This window comes from Corvus hawaiiensis, chromosome 20 (genome assembly GCF_020740725.1).
Source record: "Corvus hawaiiensis isolate bCorHaw1 chromosome 20, bCorHaw1.pri.cur, whole genome shotgun sequence".
Taxonomy (NCBI): domain Eukaryota; kingdom Metazoa; phylum Chordata; class Aves; order Passeriformes; family Corvidae; genus Corvus; species Corvus hawaiiensis.
In genome coordinates, this window is record NC_063232.1 from 3,503,104 (window position 1) to 3,521,248 (window position 18,145).

The 18,145-nt window shown below is 48.6% G+C and overlaps 1 protein-coding gene across 1 annotated transcript; it reads left to right on the forward strand.

The window, feature by feature from the left end:
• Positions 1-6,690: 6,690 nt before the first annotated feature.
• HASPIN (histone H3 associated protein kinase) lies at positions 6,691-10,817 on the forward strand. Its single transcript, XM_048324673.1, has one exon. The coding sequence runs from the start codon at positions 6,695-6,697 to the stop codon at positions 9,479-9,481; it is 2,787 nt and encodes a 928-aa protein (XP_048180630.1). The 5' UTR covers positions 6,691-6,694; the 3' UTR covers positions 9,482-10,817.
• Positions 10,818-18,145: the final 7,328 nt, after the last annotated feature.

Below are 18,145 nucleotides of genomic sequence, written 5' to 3' on the forward strand. Positions count from 1 at the left end.
CTTTTGGGGCTGCCCCAATTCCACCCTGGGTCATGAGGGACCAACAGCACGAGGCCATCGAGAGTCCAGTGACACAGCAGCTGCCTTTGCTCCCCAGCTCACTGCAACAATGAATTACAGAGGGAGGCAGTAATGGCTAAATTCATTTGAAGGAACATAATTTCCCTGTAATTGACCTTTCTTTGCCATTAACAGTTACTGTGCTCCTGTATCTCCTTTTATTTCTATTAGTCAGAAAAATAAAGCCACTGCCTTGCATAACTCCCTTCCCTGGAAAAATCATTCTCATGATCACAGGCTTTATAAAATTTTGTCCTTCGTCCTCCTTAAATTCCATGTCAAATTTAAACAGATGGATCTGGTTTTTAACGAAGTTGCTCCAAATCACAGGAGAATCACAACCAGCATCATAAGGAACAAAACACTGATTTTATCCCTCATCCCAGAGCCATCCCTAGAGTTTCTCTGCAAAGGGAAAGAAACCTTTCTCCAGCACCAGCAAAACTAGAACACAAACCTGCCTGTGGCCTCCTTGTAACCTGGTGGCTGCCAGAGCAGCTCTGCCCTGAGCCTTTGTAATTATTTACCAGGTCACTTAATCTGAGAAAGGATTTACACTGTCAATTAATCTGAGAAATGTTAGAAAAAAAACGTTCCTTAGAGCGAGTAATGTTCTGCCCCAGGTGTGGCCTGAAGGTGTAAACCACATTTGATCACTGAAATTAAAACAAGAAAGCGAAGGTAAAACTGTTATTTTCTTGTGGTTTTGTAGGCATCAAGAAGAAGCACTGGTGCAGTAGCTGTTTTGGAATAAAAAGTTTCCATTTGTATCAAATGTGCCTCAGAATACTGCTCAGCACAAGCCCAATTTTTGCTGACAATGCTGTTGCTGCAAAAATTCAGCTTGTGGCATGCTCTTACAGGTATTGTTTCTATCACCTGTTTTTCACCACCTTGGTTTTCTTTTCTTGCCTGGAAACCAAGTCTACTGCTGGGTTTGTCAAAGTATCTGTGGGTGCTCAAATGAAAGCAGTTTCGTTCACAGCAGGGGGATAAATAACCCAACAAAGCCTGATTGTCATCAGTTAAAGATAAAAATAACCTAGTGTCTCAAGAGACAGAGGCCAAATCTTCTCTGCAAGGTATTTCCCTTTTTGAGTTCAACATCCTGAATTTCCCATGAAAAAACACCCCAGTTCTGCTCCATTCCCTCAAAGGCTGTTTGCTCAGTCTGGGAATTCTCCCAGGGAGGATTTCTCCTCCAGGACTGAAACTCCTCCTTTCTCTTTTTTTTCCATTCCCACCATGCCACACCTGTACATAATTCCTCACACTTCTGACAGTGATTGCCTTCTCATAATTCACACACACTCATAGGATACACATCCCTGTCTGCCCAGACTGCTCCTCATCTACTTTTCCTCCACCTGTCAGTGTTAAGCTTCCCTGGAGCTTATCTCAGCCTCTAAATGCCACCTGAAGGGACTGTGAAAATTAAACTTTCAACCTCTGCCCCGATCTGGGGGCATTTGAAACGCTGCAAGGTCGCATCTGACGCTGTGGCATGGGAAGATTTCAAGATCAGCCCAATAATATCTTCAAATTTCACCCAAACAGAGCATGTGCTTTCCAGGCAGTGGCAGACAGCCCTGGCCAGGACAGTCGTGATTCACCACAGCTGCTGAAGTGCCGGTTTTGGGCACTCCTCCTGTTCACTTCCCATGCCAAATGATCACCGCTAGGCACCGATTGTCCCCGTGGTCCCCACCCTGCCCTCCACCCTGCTGCCAAGTGCTACAGAACCCATCGGCTCCCAAAGGCTGACTCAGAAATGCTGAGACATTCCTCCAGCACTGAAATGCTCCTGCAGCAAATGTCTGAGTGATGCAGATCCATCTTCTCTTAGAAACAGGCGCCAGGGCAGCTACTGAAATAGCAGAGTGATGGGGAGGAGGTAAATAGGAGATTTGGCAAGGAAATGAAAGGAGAAAATGCAGAGGTCAGCTCTCCCCTTTAGCGGTTTCTTGTCACGCTGTCATACTTGTCAGTCAACATCTACAAAAAACCAAGGTGAAGAGCCAGACAAGTTGAGAGAGGAAGTTCCTTCAGACCACAGCTCATGCCCACAGAAATCAGTGACATCAGGTATGAGCTGCTCTCTGAAGGCGATGGGTTCAGGTGCAAGAACAAAGAAATGTGTGCAGCCCACGGTGAAAAATGCTCTGTTCAGCTTCTCCTGTAATCCTGGCTGGGACTTGGTAGGGTAAATCAGCCTCTCTTTATCCTCCTAACCAGCACAGCTGCACACCCAGCCACAATGGAAAGGGAACTTGTGGGAAGAGTTTCTGTCACAGTCCACAGGAGCACCCAGAACTGTCTGAAGGAAGAGAAGGGAAATGGGAGAGTGCTGAAGTTGAAGAATATATTTTGTCTTTGATTCAGCCCTCCATTTCCAGGAGAGCCATTTTCAGCCTTCGAATGCGTTCCATGTTCCTCCCAAGTCCTGAATCTCCTATACAGAGTGCAGGAATGTTGTTATTATTACCTGGTACATTTCTCCACTCCAGTCTCCCAAACCAAGAAGGGAAAGTGCTTGAGGAAGAGGATCAGAGGGGAAGGAAAAATAGCGCACATCTAATGAAACCAACCCATCACGCCCTGTTCTGTGAGAGAGCTGGCATTGATCAGGTAGATTCAGTACCAGAAATTAATAAAAGTGCACATAAAACACTGCTGAGAGACTGAGTGCAAGGATAGCTGGACCAGCAGTGCTGTGTTGCAATGAATTCACCTCCTAAAGTCAGACAATAAAAGCATCCCTGGGAAATACGAGAAGAATGTTGAATCAAAGCGTGAAAGCTGAAGGGATTTAATAAAAAGTGTATTCACATTAACCACTGGTTTAAAGGTGAAACCCTGCTCTTGAATACACCCAACAGATCAGTATTTACTTCTTGGATAACACAAAGACATGAAATTGGTCCTGGCTTGATACCTCTGCCAGGTCTTACTTTACTGCAAGAACTGGGGAGAAACCTTCATCCCCTTCCTTCACCTTCCTCATGGAAACAGCTAGAAAGAATAAGGCTTCTGACCTTTCCTCCCTGGAATTACCAGCTGGTAACTCCTTCCAGTTACAGGAAAACACAGCTACTACTCAGACATGACCCCCAGAGGAAAAAGTTTCCTGAGCAGCTCCCTCAGCCTGGCACCTGACCTCACCTGAGGTCTGCTCCAAACCAGTGTGACCCTGATGTTCTAAACCAGTTCCCAGTTCAGCAAGAGGCTGATGTGTCCCAGCTGTGCTGCACAGACCAACTGGAGCCAGCTTAGCCAAGCTGGGAATGGGAGAGCCAGTGCAGCATCGTTCAGCTCATTCATCCTGACAGGAAATAAGGACAGGAAATGTCTCTTTAGAGCTGAAATTCGATTACCCCCCAAATAAAGCTGCCCCAACAGGCCCTTGAGCCCAGCAAAGCACTCCATGGCTCATCTCTGATGCCCTTATGTCAGTGCCCTGCACTTTATAAAGAAGAACTACTGACACCCTTCTCCTGATGAGCTGAACTCACTTTCTCCTGCAAGGCCCCAGGGCACTGCATTCCCAGTCCTACACAAACCTGGCAGCTTCTGAACATGCTGAGGGAAACCCAAGGTTTGGGAATCTTCCTGACATGTGAGAAAGCCATAAGCAGCTGGTGTCGTCCCTGATCAAAGCAGCATCACAAAACACGTCCTGTCCTCCTGTGGGAAGCACAAAGCTGTGAAGAAATGCAAAGCTGGCTCAGTGAGGGGGCCCACGGTGTTGAAACCAAGAAGTGGCTCTGCAAATCCTCTGCTGCCTTTGCATGAGGCAGAAAGGTCATGAACCATCCTGGCAGCTCTGAGGCCTCTGGAAGATCTGCAGCAGCTCGTCTGCCCACAAAACCTGCCCCCCAAACTGCTGCCAGCTCCTTCACCTGGCTGGGGGCAGATGGTTCCTGACCCTGAACGAGGGTCATTTGAAAATCTTCTGTCTTTCAGGGAGATGCCACAGCTGTGCCACTGCCACAGAGTCAAGGCCACACAGACAGGTCACGAGGCTTCTACACAGGGGATTTTATTCAAAATGTAGATTGCAAATAAATTTAGAAGCAGACACAGCAAGGCTCCCATGGAAACAGCACAAAAAGCCAGCTGTGGTTTGGATGAGTTGAGTCTTGGCAGTCTTGACTAATCCCTTAAGTGCCATCCAATTACTGCAAATGTGTTTGGCATCTGCTGCAGAGATTGCAAAGAATTAAATGGTCGATGGCACTCGCCGGAAATTACAAGTCACAGAACCCTGTAATGCATTTAAGAAAAAGCATCTAAAAAGGAAAATAGCATTACCCACTGCAAGAGCTGACCTCCTTGAGAGCCATAAGGGACAACAAAAGGCATCCAAGTAATGAAGGAAGCTTATTTCAGAGAAGAAAGTAGAAAAATAAAGGAGAGGAAGATTGTTTGGTTTTTTTCCACCAGGCAATATTGGTTAAGCCAAAGGAGACAGGGGCTCTTTTGTCTTCTGAAGGTCTGAATGAGAGATCTTTGTTTAATCTTTTATAAATAAAATACACATTAGATCTGTGGGGTTAATGAACAACCAAACATAAATAAAACAACCACAAAAATAGGGAGACAGAGAAAGGAACACTACCAAGTGTCCATCCTTGACCTTCTTTGGAATCCACAAAGGGGGGCCTAAGATCATTTCACTGGAAGAACACAAGGTCTGGCCAGGCATCTTCTTTCCCCAAACCCTCCAAATTACTATTACTGATAACCTGCAGCTGATAAATCACCAGTGTCAGTCTCTCAGATTAAAGAATTAAAGATTTCCCTGTGTTCAGTAGGGAAAGGGGAATATTCATTATGAAATCCCTGAAAGAACAGGAGGCCTCTGCTTTAGCTGCATCTGTACAAGAGTTCCATATGGAACCCAAAAATCTTCTGCTCTGCAGTAGCAAATATCCTTCCTCTGCTTCTGTCCTACAGTGAAAACTTGATTTCACTAAATTCAGAGGCAGAACAAAAGGTGCAGAATTTAACTCTGGGACTTGATTGCTTCTCTAGGCTCAGCAAAACCATCTGGATTTCTCACTTGTTGCTGCCCCAAGGGAAGGTCCAAGCTGCCTGTGCGATCCCCACACCTCAGCCTTAAGGTTCTCCTCTTTCAGGCCCAGGTAGAGCTCTCTGCTGAAGATCATTTCCCCCTGATTTTCCCAGGGATCAGCAGAACAGCTCCGCTTTTTAAGAACAACAGAAAAAGAAACGAAAGGAACAGAACATCAGCTGCTTTCCAGCAACCCCTGGCTCAGACTGCAAGAAGCACCCAGTGCTGTGCTGCCACCAAGCTGTGTCCCGTGTCCACAACCTGAGCTACAGCTGCGGCACTGAGACACGAAAGCCTGGAGCGCTTTAAGAGTCATTCCACGAGGAGCAACTCCTGGAGGAAGCAGGAGAGCTGCCGCATCTCTGCTAAGCCCTGGGTGGCTCCCGGGAGATGAATAAAACATCCCGCTTGCTCTGCGGGGTGAGGGAATAGCATCACACGTGGAGAAGCAGCGACTCCACTGCAGTGCAGGGCACACCCTGCCCTCGGGAACGGCAGCTGAACGCGGCCCTCGAGTCTACCTGGGGTGGGATATACCTGAAATACACCGTATTTTTAACACACGAGTAAAATACATGAATACATAGAATGTTTGGGTTGGAAGGGACCTAACAGATCATCTATTCCCAACCCCCCTGACATGTGCAGGGATACCTTCCCCCAACCCCAGCAGGTTGCTCAAGGCTTTGTCGAACCTGGCTTTGAAGGTTGCCAGGGTTGGGGCAGCCACAGCCTCCCTGGGCAACGCGTGCCGGTGTCCCCCCAGCCTCCCGGTAAAGCGACACACGTTCCGTACCCAGGTCTAGCACACGTGTACACACGTACAGGTGTATCCCACGCACAGGTGTAGAATACAGGTATAAAACCAACGAATTCTGCCATCGCAGCGACGCGTCTCAGAGCGCGCACGGAGCAGCGCGGGCACCGCCCATCCCGGGGGTCCTGGAACGCCACGGGGAGGCTGCCACGGGGGTATCCCGCACTAGCAGCCGGTGCCAGCACCGCCGGGCACCGCGGGACACCCGGGAGCGGCACCTGGGAGCGGCACCGGGATCGGCACCGGGAGCGGCACCGCGGGACACCCGGGAGCGGCACCTGGGAGCGGCACCGGGATCGGCACCGGGAGCGGCACCGCGGGACACCCGGGAGCGGCACCGGGATCGGCACCGGGAGCGGCACCGCGGGACACCGGGATCGGCACCGGGAGCGGCACCGTGGGACACCGGGATCGGCACCGAGAGCGGCACCGGGAGCGGCACCGCGGGACACCGGGATCGGCACCGGGAGCGGCACCGCGGGACACCGGGATCGGCACCGAGAGCGGCACCGGGAGCGGCACCGTGGGACACCGGGAGCGGCCCCGGGAGCTGCACCGCGGCACACCGGGATCGGCACCGGGAGCGGCACCGGGAGCGCGGGGCGGGGGCGGTGGGCGTGGCCTTCCCGCGGCCCCACCCCCGGCGCGGGCGGGGCGCGGCCGCTCTCGCGCGCTCTCGCGATACCCGTTCGAACGGACGGCGGGCGGGCTCCCTCACAGGGCCCGGCCCGCCCGGCCCCGCGATGCCGCTGCAGCCGCGGCTGCTCCGCACCTACTCGCGGCGCGCCGGGTACCTGCGCCCGCTGCCGCCGCCCGACCGATGGATCTCGCCGCCGCAGGACCGCAAGCGCCTCTTCAGCTCGACCTCCGCCGCCTCCAGCGCCGCTTCCAGCGTCCTCTCCGCTTCCAGCGCCCGCTCCAGCCCGTCGGACGACCCCGACTTCTCGCCGCCCGAAAAGCGCGGCCTGCAGCCCGTGGGTAAGCGCCCCGCCTGGGCCAGGCGGCTGCGGGCCCGCAGGAAGGACACGTGGGGGCCGGCCGGGAAGGAGAACCGGGAACCGGCCGAGAAGGAGAACCGGAAGCCGGAGAACCGGGGGCGGGGACAGGAGACCCGGGGCCGGGGGAAGGAGAAGCGGGAACCGGCGGGGAAGAAGAAGAAGTGGAGCCAGGGGAAAGAGCCCGGGCGCCGCAGAGAGGAGCGCCGGGAGTCGCCGCCGTCCCTGTCCTCGCCCTCCCCGTGCCCGTCCCCGCCGCGCGGTTCGCGGCGCCGCCGGCAGGGCCCGCTGTGCGCGGCGCGGCGGCCGCTGCTGTGCAGCACCCCGCAATGGGCCCCGCCGCCCCGCCGCGCCGCCCTCGGGCCGCTCGGCCCGCTCAGCTCCGCCACCGACAGCGCCTCGGGGCTCGGCGACAGCCCCCCGCGCCGCCGCCGCGGCCCGCCCGCGCGGCTCAGCTCGCTGCTGCTCAGCACCACCATCGAGGGCGGCTCGGGGCTGGGGGACTCCCGCTCGCCGCACCGGCTGCCCCGCAGCTCGCCCGAGGGGTGCCCCGGGCAGAGCCCGTCGCTGCTGGATGCTGGGGAGGAGGTGCCTGAATGGTTCCGACCAAAAGGCGCGGCTGGGAGCCGGGAGCCCGAGCTGGGGCTGCGGGGGTCCCGCCGTGTTCTGAGGTCGTCGGTGCGGGGACCCTGCCGGGCACAAGCTCTCCCGTCCCCACAGAAAGCACCAAGCACTCCTCAGGAAGCGCTGGCCCCCACTGAGGGTGAGCCACAGCCCCCTGAGCCGTGTGACAGTGCCACTTGTGAAGAAACCTGTGAGGTTCCAAATCATCTCATGAGGAATTCGGCAAAAAGAAGCTCGAGCTGTCACAGAGACCTAGCCAAGGAGTACCGGCTTGTGCCAGTGGTGGTCCTGGACCCTCTGGAAGTGCCGATGAGGTTGAAAAGCATGGAACTCCACAAACAGGCTGATGCTCAACCTGCCTGCCTGCAGCCAGGCTCTCCCGTGGGCCGCCAAGGAATCTTGGAGAACAAGCACAAAAGGACCAAGGGCCTCCCTGGGGAGGGCAGCACCTGCAGGAAAGCTTGTATCAGTGGCTTCAGTGCCAGCCGCTGGGGCAGGCACACGAGGTTCCGTCCAAAAAGGCACAAGAACAAGAGACAGCAGCAGCCCAATAACTCCCTTTTCAGACTCCAGACAAGGCAAAAACAAGCTCTGAAGGGAGCTGTGGAGATGTCTGCAGATGTCAGAGACAATGACTATTCACTCCTTAATGGCTCTTATTCCTGGGCTAGAGTTCGAGCATCTCTGTCCTTCCATAAAAAGAAGAAAGTGACCAGAGATGAGAGTTTCTGCAGCAGCATCCTCTGTAGCCCTTCAGGGAAATCCCAGCTTTCGGGGTACCAAGCCAGCCTGTCTGCTGGGAAAGCTCAGGGCTGCTCCTGGTTTGCTTCCTCCATGGTCCTGCTGGCTCCCAGGGATTCATCCTCTGTCCTGGAGCTGCTGCTTACAGATGCAGAGAAGGTGTTTGGGGAATGCAACCAAGAAGGGCCTATTGCTTTTGAGGAATGCATTCCTTTAGATAAGATGAAAGATTGCAAGAAAATTGGAGAAGGGGTGTTTGGAGAGGTGTTCCAGATTGACAGTGAGAGAGGACCTGTGGCCTTAAAAATAATTCCCATTGAGGGGACTGAAAAAATAAATGGTGAAGCTCAGAAGAGCTTTGGGGAGATTCTGCCTGAGGTAATAATTTCGAAAGAACTCAGTCTTCTGTCTGAGGGCTCTGTGAACAGAACTGTGGGGTTCATCAGCCTGTACACGGTGCACTGTGTCCAAGGGCCCTATCCCAGGTATCTCCTGGAAGCCTGGGACAAATTCCACGAAGAAACAGGATCAGAAAATGACCGACCAGACTTTTTCGGGGCCCAGCAGCTCTTCATGGTCCTGGAGTTTGAGTTTGGAGGCAGGGACTTGGAGCGCATGAGGAGCAAGTTCTCCTCGGTGGCATCAGCCAGAAGCATTTTGCACCAGGTCACCGCGTCCCTGGCAGTGGCAGAGCAGGAGCTGCACTTCGAGCACAGGGACCTGCACTGGGGGAACGTGCTGGTCAAAAACACAGACGTGAAAGAACTTCAGTACGTGCTGAATGGGGCAACACACAGCATCCCCACAGCAGGGATCCACGTCAACATCATCGACTACACCCTGTCCCGCCTGGAGAAGGATGGATTGACCGTGTTCTGTGACCTTTCCACAGATGAGGAGCTCTTCCAAGGCACTGGGGACTACCAGTTTGACATCTACAGGCAGATGAAAGAGGAGAACTCCAACAGCTGGACTGACTATCACCCACACAGCAACGTCCTCTGGCTGCACTACTTGGCAGATAAACTTTTGAGAGGCATGAGCTACAAGAAGAAGGCATCAACTCCTGCCCTGAAGAAAATAAAGACGCAGCTCAGCAAGTTCCACAAGGAAGTGCTGACCTTTGAGTCTGCCCATGATGTTCTGCACCACAGCAGCCTCTTCCAGTGAGCAGGGCTCCAAGGGCTAAGCCACTGGTGCTGCCTTTCTCCTCTGCTTTTTGTATGTGTTGGCACAATGAAGTGTTTCAATTGGTTCCCAACGTGTTCAATACGTTATCAAAAATGTCCTTAAAAATCCCCCCCAATGCCTTCTGCTCTGTTTCCATACCTGCTGGTTTTGAGGAGTGTTGGAGGGGAGAGAACAGAGCTGACTGTGGAGGAAGGAGGGGAAAAAAGACTTCTCCAGGCTCAGTTAATGCTCTGAATTTTACATACATTTTCTTACCATTTTAGCTTTAGATTATTAAAAGTTCTTTTCTTACGGTATTGTCTTTCTTACAGATTCTTTTTTTAAAGGTAAAAAGCCTTCAGTTCTGGACAGTGAGGACAAGGATAAATACTGTTGGCTCACTGGAGACAGAGGGGAAAAACCCACCCTTTGATTTAATTTTGGCAAAATTTGTACCTGGAATGAAGGTACAAAATGTGTATATGTGAAGTTGCAGTAAAGGATTTTAAACACACTAATCTGCACTTACCTGTTTCTTTCCCCTCTCCTTAAGGACCAAGGAAGAGGTACCTGATTGTGATAAAAATAAGACAAAGTACCTGTGTTCCTGATTTTTGATGGTTATAATGTTGTGGCCTTGTACTCTGACAGGAACTCAGCACTGAAGCAATTTCTCTGTTTATCTACAGAAGAAAATGCACAAGGTAATAAATGTTCTTTAGCAGATGGACCAGGTGCCTTAAACTGGAACCTCTGCTTACATTAAATCCCAATTCCCTGTTTTCAAGAAGTCCTTTGCTAACATTCATGTTAAAGAAACTGGGCTAAAGAGAACAATAAATCAAACTAAAGTGAAAAGTGAATTAAATTACAATCCAGTGACACGGATGCATTAAGAAATTAAGAGGCAGCATCATCAAATTCATGATGACTGGAATGTTGTCCAGGCAGTCTAATAAATAAATGTTTTATGTGTCCATCTCAAAGATGCCTCTTTGACTCTCTCTTGAAGTCTCCTTTTTACAAACCCAGCAAGGAGACCCTGGGATGGTTTTATTGTTCTGCCTTCCAGACACTGCAGAAAGTGACCTGACAATCTGCAGTGCTTCAAATTATGAAGATGGAAATTGTGCTGGAATGTTCCCAGGCATCCTCTCAACCCTTTTTTTTTCCCCTCTAATTGAATAAAGTAATGCACTGTAATTGAATAGTCTTAAAACCCTGTAAGGCCTGCAGTGAATGCTTATCTGACATCAAGGAGTGTTCCTCAGTCACAATGGTGCTAATTTCATTTCTGTTTTGAAAGAAAAAAAAAAGGATGGATGAAACCACGTTATTTTTTGCCTGCCTTGGTCCTTTGTTTCTTTGCTTTGAGAAGTGAATGTTGGCTGTACAGGAGGGATGGGACAGTGGCAGGAATTAATGCCAGGAGAGGTGACAGCCCCCAGGGGGACTCGGTGCAGTAATGTTGGAGATTCTGAAAGCTGAAACCTTGGAATGTTTCCCTGCAAACCAATTTGCTGGTTTGTGAACAGGTAGTAATTTTCATCAATCAAAATTTAAAGCTTCTACCCCCACCAAAACTGGACATTAAATTCATATAGAAACCTTTGCTTTAAACTGTGCTTGCAAAGAAGTGCAGCTGCCAGAGCTGAGCCCTCATGTCCTTTTTTAAAGATGCTCTCTGATTAAAAAAAAACTTAGAAAAAAAATAACATGTACTAATCAGCCCTCATAAATTTTAATGGGAGGATGGTGACATAAAAGGAATTGGAATAGTAAATTTCCCCTAATCAAGTAAAATGCCCTGAACATGTTTTCATCTGAGTGAAAGCTTTACTTGGAACAGAGCTGGATGAAATATTTTAAGGATCTGCTCTCCCTGCTAAGGAAAGAGGATGCCAGAACCCAGTTTCCCCTTTCAGAAAACACAAGTTTTTTAATACACACCACACTGAAATTAGAGCCTTAAAGGGTGCTCCATCTTTTACTGAAATAAGGAAGTCTAGAATTATCCTAAGGGAGGGAAAGATTTTTCACATGGATCCAAAGGCTTTAGGAGGCTGAAAAGAACAAGCCTAGTTTTGTGTAATTGGTAAATCAGGTGGATTCCAGGTAGGAATTCTGGTGTTTCCAGGTCAAAGTGGATTTTACAGTGAAGACAGCAACACTTGGTGATATTAACAGTGAGTGCAGATGTATTTTGGAATATTCTTTCATCTAAGTGCCAAATCTCTGAAAATTTTGCCTATTTTAATGGAAAAGACAGATAAAATACAGATTACTCTGTGAATACTCTGTAACTTACCAGGATGCTGTTAAAAAATGTATTTTTTGCTCATTCTGTTCTGGAAAATGAGACATTAATTGCAGGAATATGAAAATTCTCTCTTGCCTTGAGAAGCTGCACCCCAGCCCTGAGCTGAATGAGAAGGAAGAGCAGCTCTGGCCTCGATGTAGAGAGAGAGGATGAAAAGCAGCTACTAAGAGTATCATTCACAGGCAGGAAAAAAAGGAAAATAGTAATTTCTGCCCAATTCTGCAGTTCCAGACTGCAGCAGTTAATGGTGCTGGTTGGCCACAGCACCCAGCACAAGAGGAGGCTGCCAAGGGAACAGGAATTCTCCTTAGAGCTGAATAAAAACAGACTGGGAAATTCAACTCAGACTGGGACTGCTCCCATAAAACAAATTAGGTACAAATAGCCCAATAAAAGCTTGGGAGTCTTAAATCAGATAAATCCAGTATTTAGGCTCTCCTCCTAACAAGGGAAATGCTCCCTCCCTTCCCTGGAGCTTGTTGCAAGGTTTGTTTAGGTAGTAAATTACTGGTGGCTCTGCTGGTTTCCTCTCAGCAGTTTGCTGAGAGCTGTGGGGCTGTTCTACAACTTCACCTGGATTGGCATCTTCATAAAATGTAGATTTTTGGGGTAGTTCAGGCCCAGAGTTGTTACACAGAGTCATCTCCACTGCCTGTCAGTGACACATTCATGGTCACTTCAGTGTGGCCCCCACTGATTCCTTCCTAGGAGCAGACAGAAAAGGGGGTTTTATTTCATGAGAAGCCTGGAGCATCCCTGTTCTTGGAATTTGCAGGAATTGCTCTCTCCAAATGCTCTCACACACAGGATAATGCAACAGCCCAATTAATTGTTCAATATTCTTCAGGGTGTGTAGGAAAAGGTTCCTTTTCAGTATCAAAGGCAGAGCCCTCCATGCTTTATGTAACATTTTATCATTCAAGGTTGATTTTAAGCACGGTTCCCCTTGATCAGCTCCTCAGCCAATGTGCAGGGTGGATTTTCACAATGAAGTGATGCCTTCTGTTAGATATGAACTGAGCAGCTCTTTGCTGCAGTGCTGTGCTGTTCATTTGTTCCTAATGAAATGCCAGAATTGGGATTTTTAGGATGATTATTGTTGTTTAAACCTTGGTCTGTGCTCTGGGATTTCCTGCGACAGCCACTGAGATAAAGCACTGTATGAATGGGATGGTATGGAAAGGATGAACTGCAGGGAAAGTCAAAGAACACCACTGAGGGTTTGAAGAAAACACCTTATGCACAAAGATGATGTTTTATATGAGCTCCAAATGCAAAATCTGGGAGTCCAACTCCTCTGACTCACTGAATCTGACTGTCAAAGGCAAAGGAGCAGTGCAGATGGTCTTGTGGCTGCAGCCCTTGTGAGGGCACTGAAAGCAAACACAGATCAAGTCAGATTAAACAGTCCTCATTTTCCTAAGGTAGCAGATTCAGAATGTCTTCACATGCACACAAACAAAATTGCCAAGATCTCAATGGGCAATTAAAACTAAAAGACCCTCTAGTGATGAGTTCATCTCCCAGGAAAAGGTTTATAAGCAACAACATTAAAAAAATCTTCCCTGGGGACAAGGTCTTGGTAAAGAAACTCCAGCTGTTTACCCCAGATTGCCACAGGGCAAGAATATTAATTATTTTTTTCCCAGTTATGACAAGTTTTCCTTGAATAAATATGTTCACATGCTGTGCCAGCTGAGGGGCACAGCTTTGTAGAGATGAGATTTCTTCCTTTTTCTACTCACCAATAAATATCTCCTGTCTGTGGCTGATGTTTCTGGAGAAGTTCAATAATAATTAACAATTAGATGTTGTGTGAGGTACTAAGCAATGCTGCCCAACACTCCAGAATCTCATGAATTATTCTTAGGAAATAAATGTACAACAACATCAGAATCCCTGAGGGCACTGCAGCCACAGTCATTAGTGTTCATTACTGCTCAGGGCTGAATGTTGTCCCCACTTCTGTGTCCTCTGCTTTATAAACACCTAATTAAATATTTAAATCGTGGTAAAGACTCGCAATTGCTACTAAAGCAGCAACACATTTCAACTTGACCAGAATTCCCAGTTTTTACCTTGCTGAGATGCTGGTAATGCTCAGATTGTTTTGAAACACAATTTCACTGCAACAACGCTGTTATTTTGGAAAATCAGGATTCTCTCAGGGTGGAATCTCGTGCTGGTGAGACAGGGGACAGCTGGTCTTGAGTTAGTCAGTGAAGAGCAGATAAGGAACAGAATCAAATATAAATTTTGGAGCTGAAATATTACAGAAAAAACGGTTTAAGGAAGCCTGGCAGCAAGAACAAGAACTGCTCAGTGTTTCCATGGTGTGTCACCTGGACCAGGCTGGCCTATTTACAGAAGTTCCAGTTTCTGCTGGGAATGTTCAGAACACACAAAATCCCAAGAGCCTGAAGGAGCAGACAGCCAAAATACACCAATATGGGCAGAGCTTTGGGATTAAACATGGTATTTATGTTTCCATTAGATAAACACGTTATCTAGCGGCTCCAATTCTTTATCTAGAATTTGTTTTCAAATCCAAAATGCAAGGAGAAAATCAAATCCATCTGCCCTGCCTCTGTCTTTGTGAACTCCACGGGTCACTCAGCTGCCAGAAGTCTGATTGAAAAAGAGGGACAGTATGTAAATAAATTATTTTTTATATAAATAATCTAAATTATCAGTGCTGAACTGCAGACATCAAGGTCTTCTCAGACCTTCATCTGTGTTAATTCATGTTCACTATCTCATGCTTGTTCAAATCTTTAGACATACAAGGCAAAACCCTTTGTAGCTTGGACTGAAGGGTTTATATTTTAGATAATTTCTATCACTGGGAAAGATTTTTTTTTATGTCCCTCTCATTCTGAATTAAAAATAGAATAATGACACATTGCATGGAACACAGATTCTATATTTGTCTTTGAAGCATTTCCCCAGCACACTAAAAAACACCATTTATTACCTACCAAAGCACGATCACATTCTCCAGAGATCCTGCAATGTCCTGGAGACCATCAGGGAAATCAAAGATTGTCCCAAGGAGAGGTCACCTGCACATTGAAGTGGCTTTTCAAGGTGAATGAACCAGCCTAGAAAACATCAGAGAAGGATTTATAGCAAATGTAGCACAAGTAGCTCTTGCATTTAAAAGAAATCTTACTGCACAGCCTTTTCTTAAATCAGCAACTGAGGGGGTTCCCAGCGTGCTCCAGAGCAGGATCCATCCCTGTCCTCGCCCTGTGACAGGAATAAGCCACGAGAGGGTGCCCGTTGTGTGAATCCCAATGTGCCCAGGCTGTTGCTTTCTGCTCCCAACCACCCCGAGCAAATTCCAGCAGCGCACCAAAGGCTTTCCTGCTGGGCTGTCCAAAATGCCACAATTAACTTTTATCCTGGATATTGTGTAGGGCCACAAAACTCTTGTTTTCTGCATGGCCCCAGGAGCAAAGTTTTAGCAGCTCCCCAAGCACGTTTGTGTTGCACAGAAGTGCCTGGCAGGGCAAGGGCTGCACCAACAAATTCCTGCACACAGGTAAAAATCAGGATTTAACCACGCTGGGATGACAGCGCACCTTAGGGACAGAATAACTTTCTTTCTTTATTTCTCTCTTATTTTCTAATGCCTAAGCCAGGAGCTCTGGCTGCAGCCTGCAGTCCTCTACCATACAGGGAGAGCACATCCAGCAGGGAGCCCAAAGCAGGAATGTTTTATTTGTCACTGCTTAGGCACGGTTGGAAAATCCCCAGCACGGAGTGTTTACGCTGCCAGTGTTTTCACCTCTGTCTCCAGGCAATGGACGTAAACCCTTCCCTCTTCCCTCAACCAGCATCAAACAGAGCTCCAGCAAGGAGAGCATCTGTCAGCCCATCAGGCTTCACATCCATGGGCAGAGCTCAGATCCCAAATAAGACCCAACCTGTGCTCCAGAAAGAGACAAGCAGCCCTTTCACTGGAATTCTCTATATATAGCTTTGCAGAATTAGTGTCCTTTGCAGCAGTAAGGGCAATTTTTAGAACAAAACATCACATATCTACTTATATGTGGATCGTTTCCTATTATTTATTTTCTTCCAGCCATCCTCAGGGACAGACCCTGTAACCAGTTTAGCAGCAGCAAAATCATTATTCAACAGTCTGACAGCGGAAAAAGGAATAGCACAGCTGGTGCCCTCCCTCCCTGTGACCCCTGAGAGGGGAACAGAAATACAGCACAGCCCAGTTAGGTGAATTTTTTCCCAGTCTTTTTTCCAAATTTCATGATTCCTTCCAATGCACTTCCTGCAGAGGTAACACACTGCAAGCTGGAAGGGATGAGCAGAGGGAAATTGCTCTGGCACTCTGCAAATTCATTCTTGTCCTGATGGACCAAGGTTTTAATCCAGAGGTCTCCAAAAGAGCAGAATTCTTTTTTCTGCAATGATGGAGTCCCTGTGTTGGAGACGTGAACACCAGCAAAACCAACACTGTCAACTGGGGATAGCTCTTCTGCCCAGTGAAATAGAGACATGGCTCTCTTCAGAAAAATCTGTATCTTCCAAGAATTCTCAGAAAAGATTGCAACAAATCCCATGGGCACTTTCCAGCTACCTCCAACTCTCTTCCTCTTTGTGTTTAACATTTGACAACCATCCTCACAGTCCAGAAATGCTGTAACACTCCACATGCCACAAATCTCAACTGAAAAAAAAAGATTATGGCAAAAGACAAAGCAAAAAAAAAAAAAAAAACAAAAACCCTCTTGCACTCAGATTTAGTAACAGTTCTGTCCCACCCCCAAGGCAGCCACAGGTCACATCTTTCTGACCCTTTGCCTTGTCCTGTCTGGCCCCAGGTTTGGGGTTTTTTGTGCTGCAGAAGCAGATGTGAGGTTGCAAAGTGGAAGTTTTCTTCTAAAATGTTTTTTTCTTCCCCCTCCATTTTTATTTTTGTTTTTGTCCCAGAGCAAGAAATGAAATTTCTTGAACACAGCAAAGCCCAAAAGTAAGAGCCAGCCCCAGGAAGAGTCCAGCTGCAAAATCCACCAGCTGCAGCCCTTCAGCCCCAGCCCTGGGCAGATCCTGGGACTTACAGAAAGCATCTGGTCTTTGTCGGGGCCCTGGGGCTGTCACATTTCAAAGGCTCCCTCTGCGAGCTCCAGAGGCAATGGAAAGTATGTTCAGTTGCAAGTGGGGTCACAGGGAGATGAAGAGAGAGGGAATCAGCTCATGGATACAGCTGCCCATGCTGGCTCCAGCTTCAGAGCAGGCTTTGGAAAAACAGGGGGGGGAAAACCCCAAAACATGCAAAGCATCTGAGGAACAAGGAAGGCTTGGTTCCACCTCTGCCCCTGAGGAAAATAGGGAATTGGGAACCACACACTCCAGACATGGAGTGCCTTTTAGGGAACTTGCACAGATGAGCTGTGAGAGAGCTCTGTGAGGTGGGAAGACCTCGAAGCCTATACAGAAAAATCCCCCTTTTTCCAGAGCACATCAAAGAGCTGGACAACAGCCTCTGAGCAACTGGACATGTCCATTTGTGCAGGGGCCTGTCCCTTCCTGCTGCTCTGTCCTTCATCCATGAGACTGCTGGGCTGTGGTGTGACTGGGAAGCTCTGGGAATGCCAAAGCCCTGCTTCGCAGCAGAATATTTTTGATGCAGATCAAAAGATAAACAAGCACTGCCAAGCTTAAAAAGAGAAGCAGGTTCAAGGAATAGCTGAAGAGGAAGCTGATGCTGAAAGCTGTCAGTGCCCACAGCTTCCCCAAACTACCAGCAAGGTCTTTTATTTTGACTCCAGACAGGGATGGCAGATTTGATCCTGCATTTCTTTAGAATCTCCAAGAGTCCCTACCACAACACAGCACCAAGCACAGTGATAGATTTATCATATGCCAGATGAGCCTTCCGTGCAATAGGAGCACCTTGCCAACTGTTGGGAACACTTAGGACAAAGCCATAGATGGAAAAAGCAGCTGAAGGCTTCACAAAGCAAGAAAACAACAGAAGCTGGAGCAAGAAAAGTCAGTTCCCACTCAGAGTCCCAATGCAGTGAGGCTGGAGGGGGAATTGCCCAGCACCAGGGGAAGAACCCATTGAAGTGTAGGGAATAAGTTTTAAAACCAATTTTTTGCTGCCAGTCACGTGCATGCAGTGAAGATTGAAATGGTCTCTGAAAGCAAAACCTCCAAGCCTCACTCCCTCAGAGCGGAATTGAGACAGAGACCTCAGGTTGCACAGCTTGTCTCACTGAAGGAAAGGTGCTGCCAACCCTTGTGGTCTGCAGCTTTCCTGGGATTGTCACCAAGCTTTCCCTGGGCTGGAAGGTACATCCAGTGCAGCATCAGCAGCT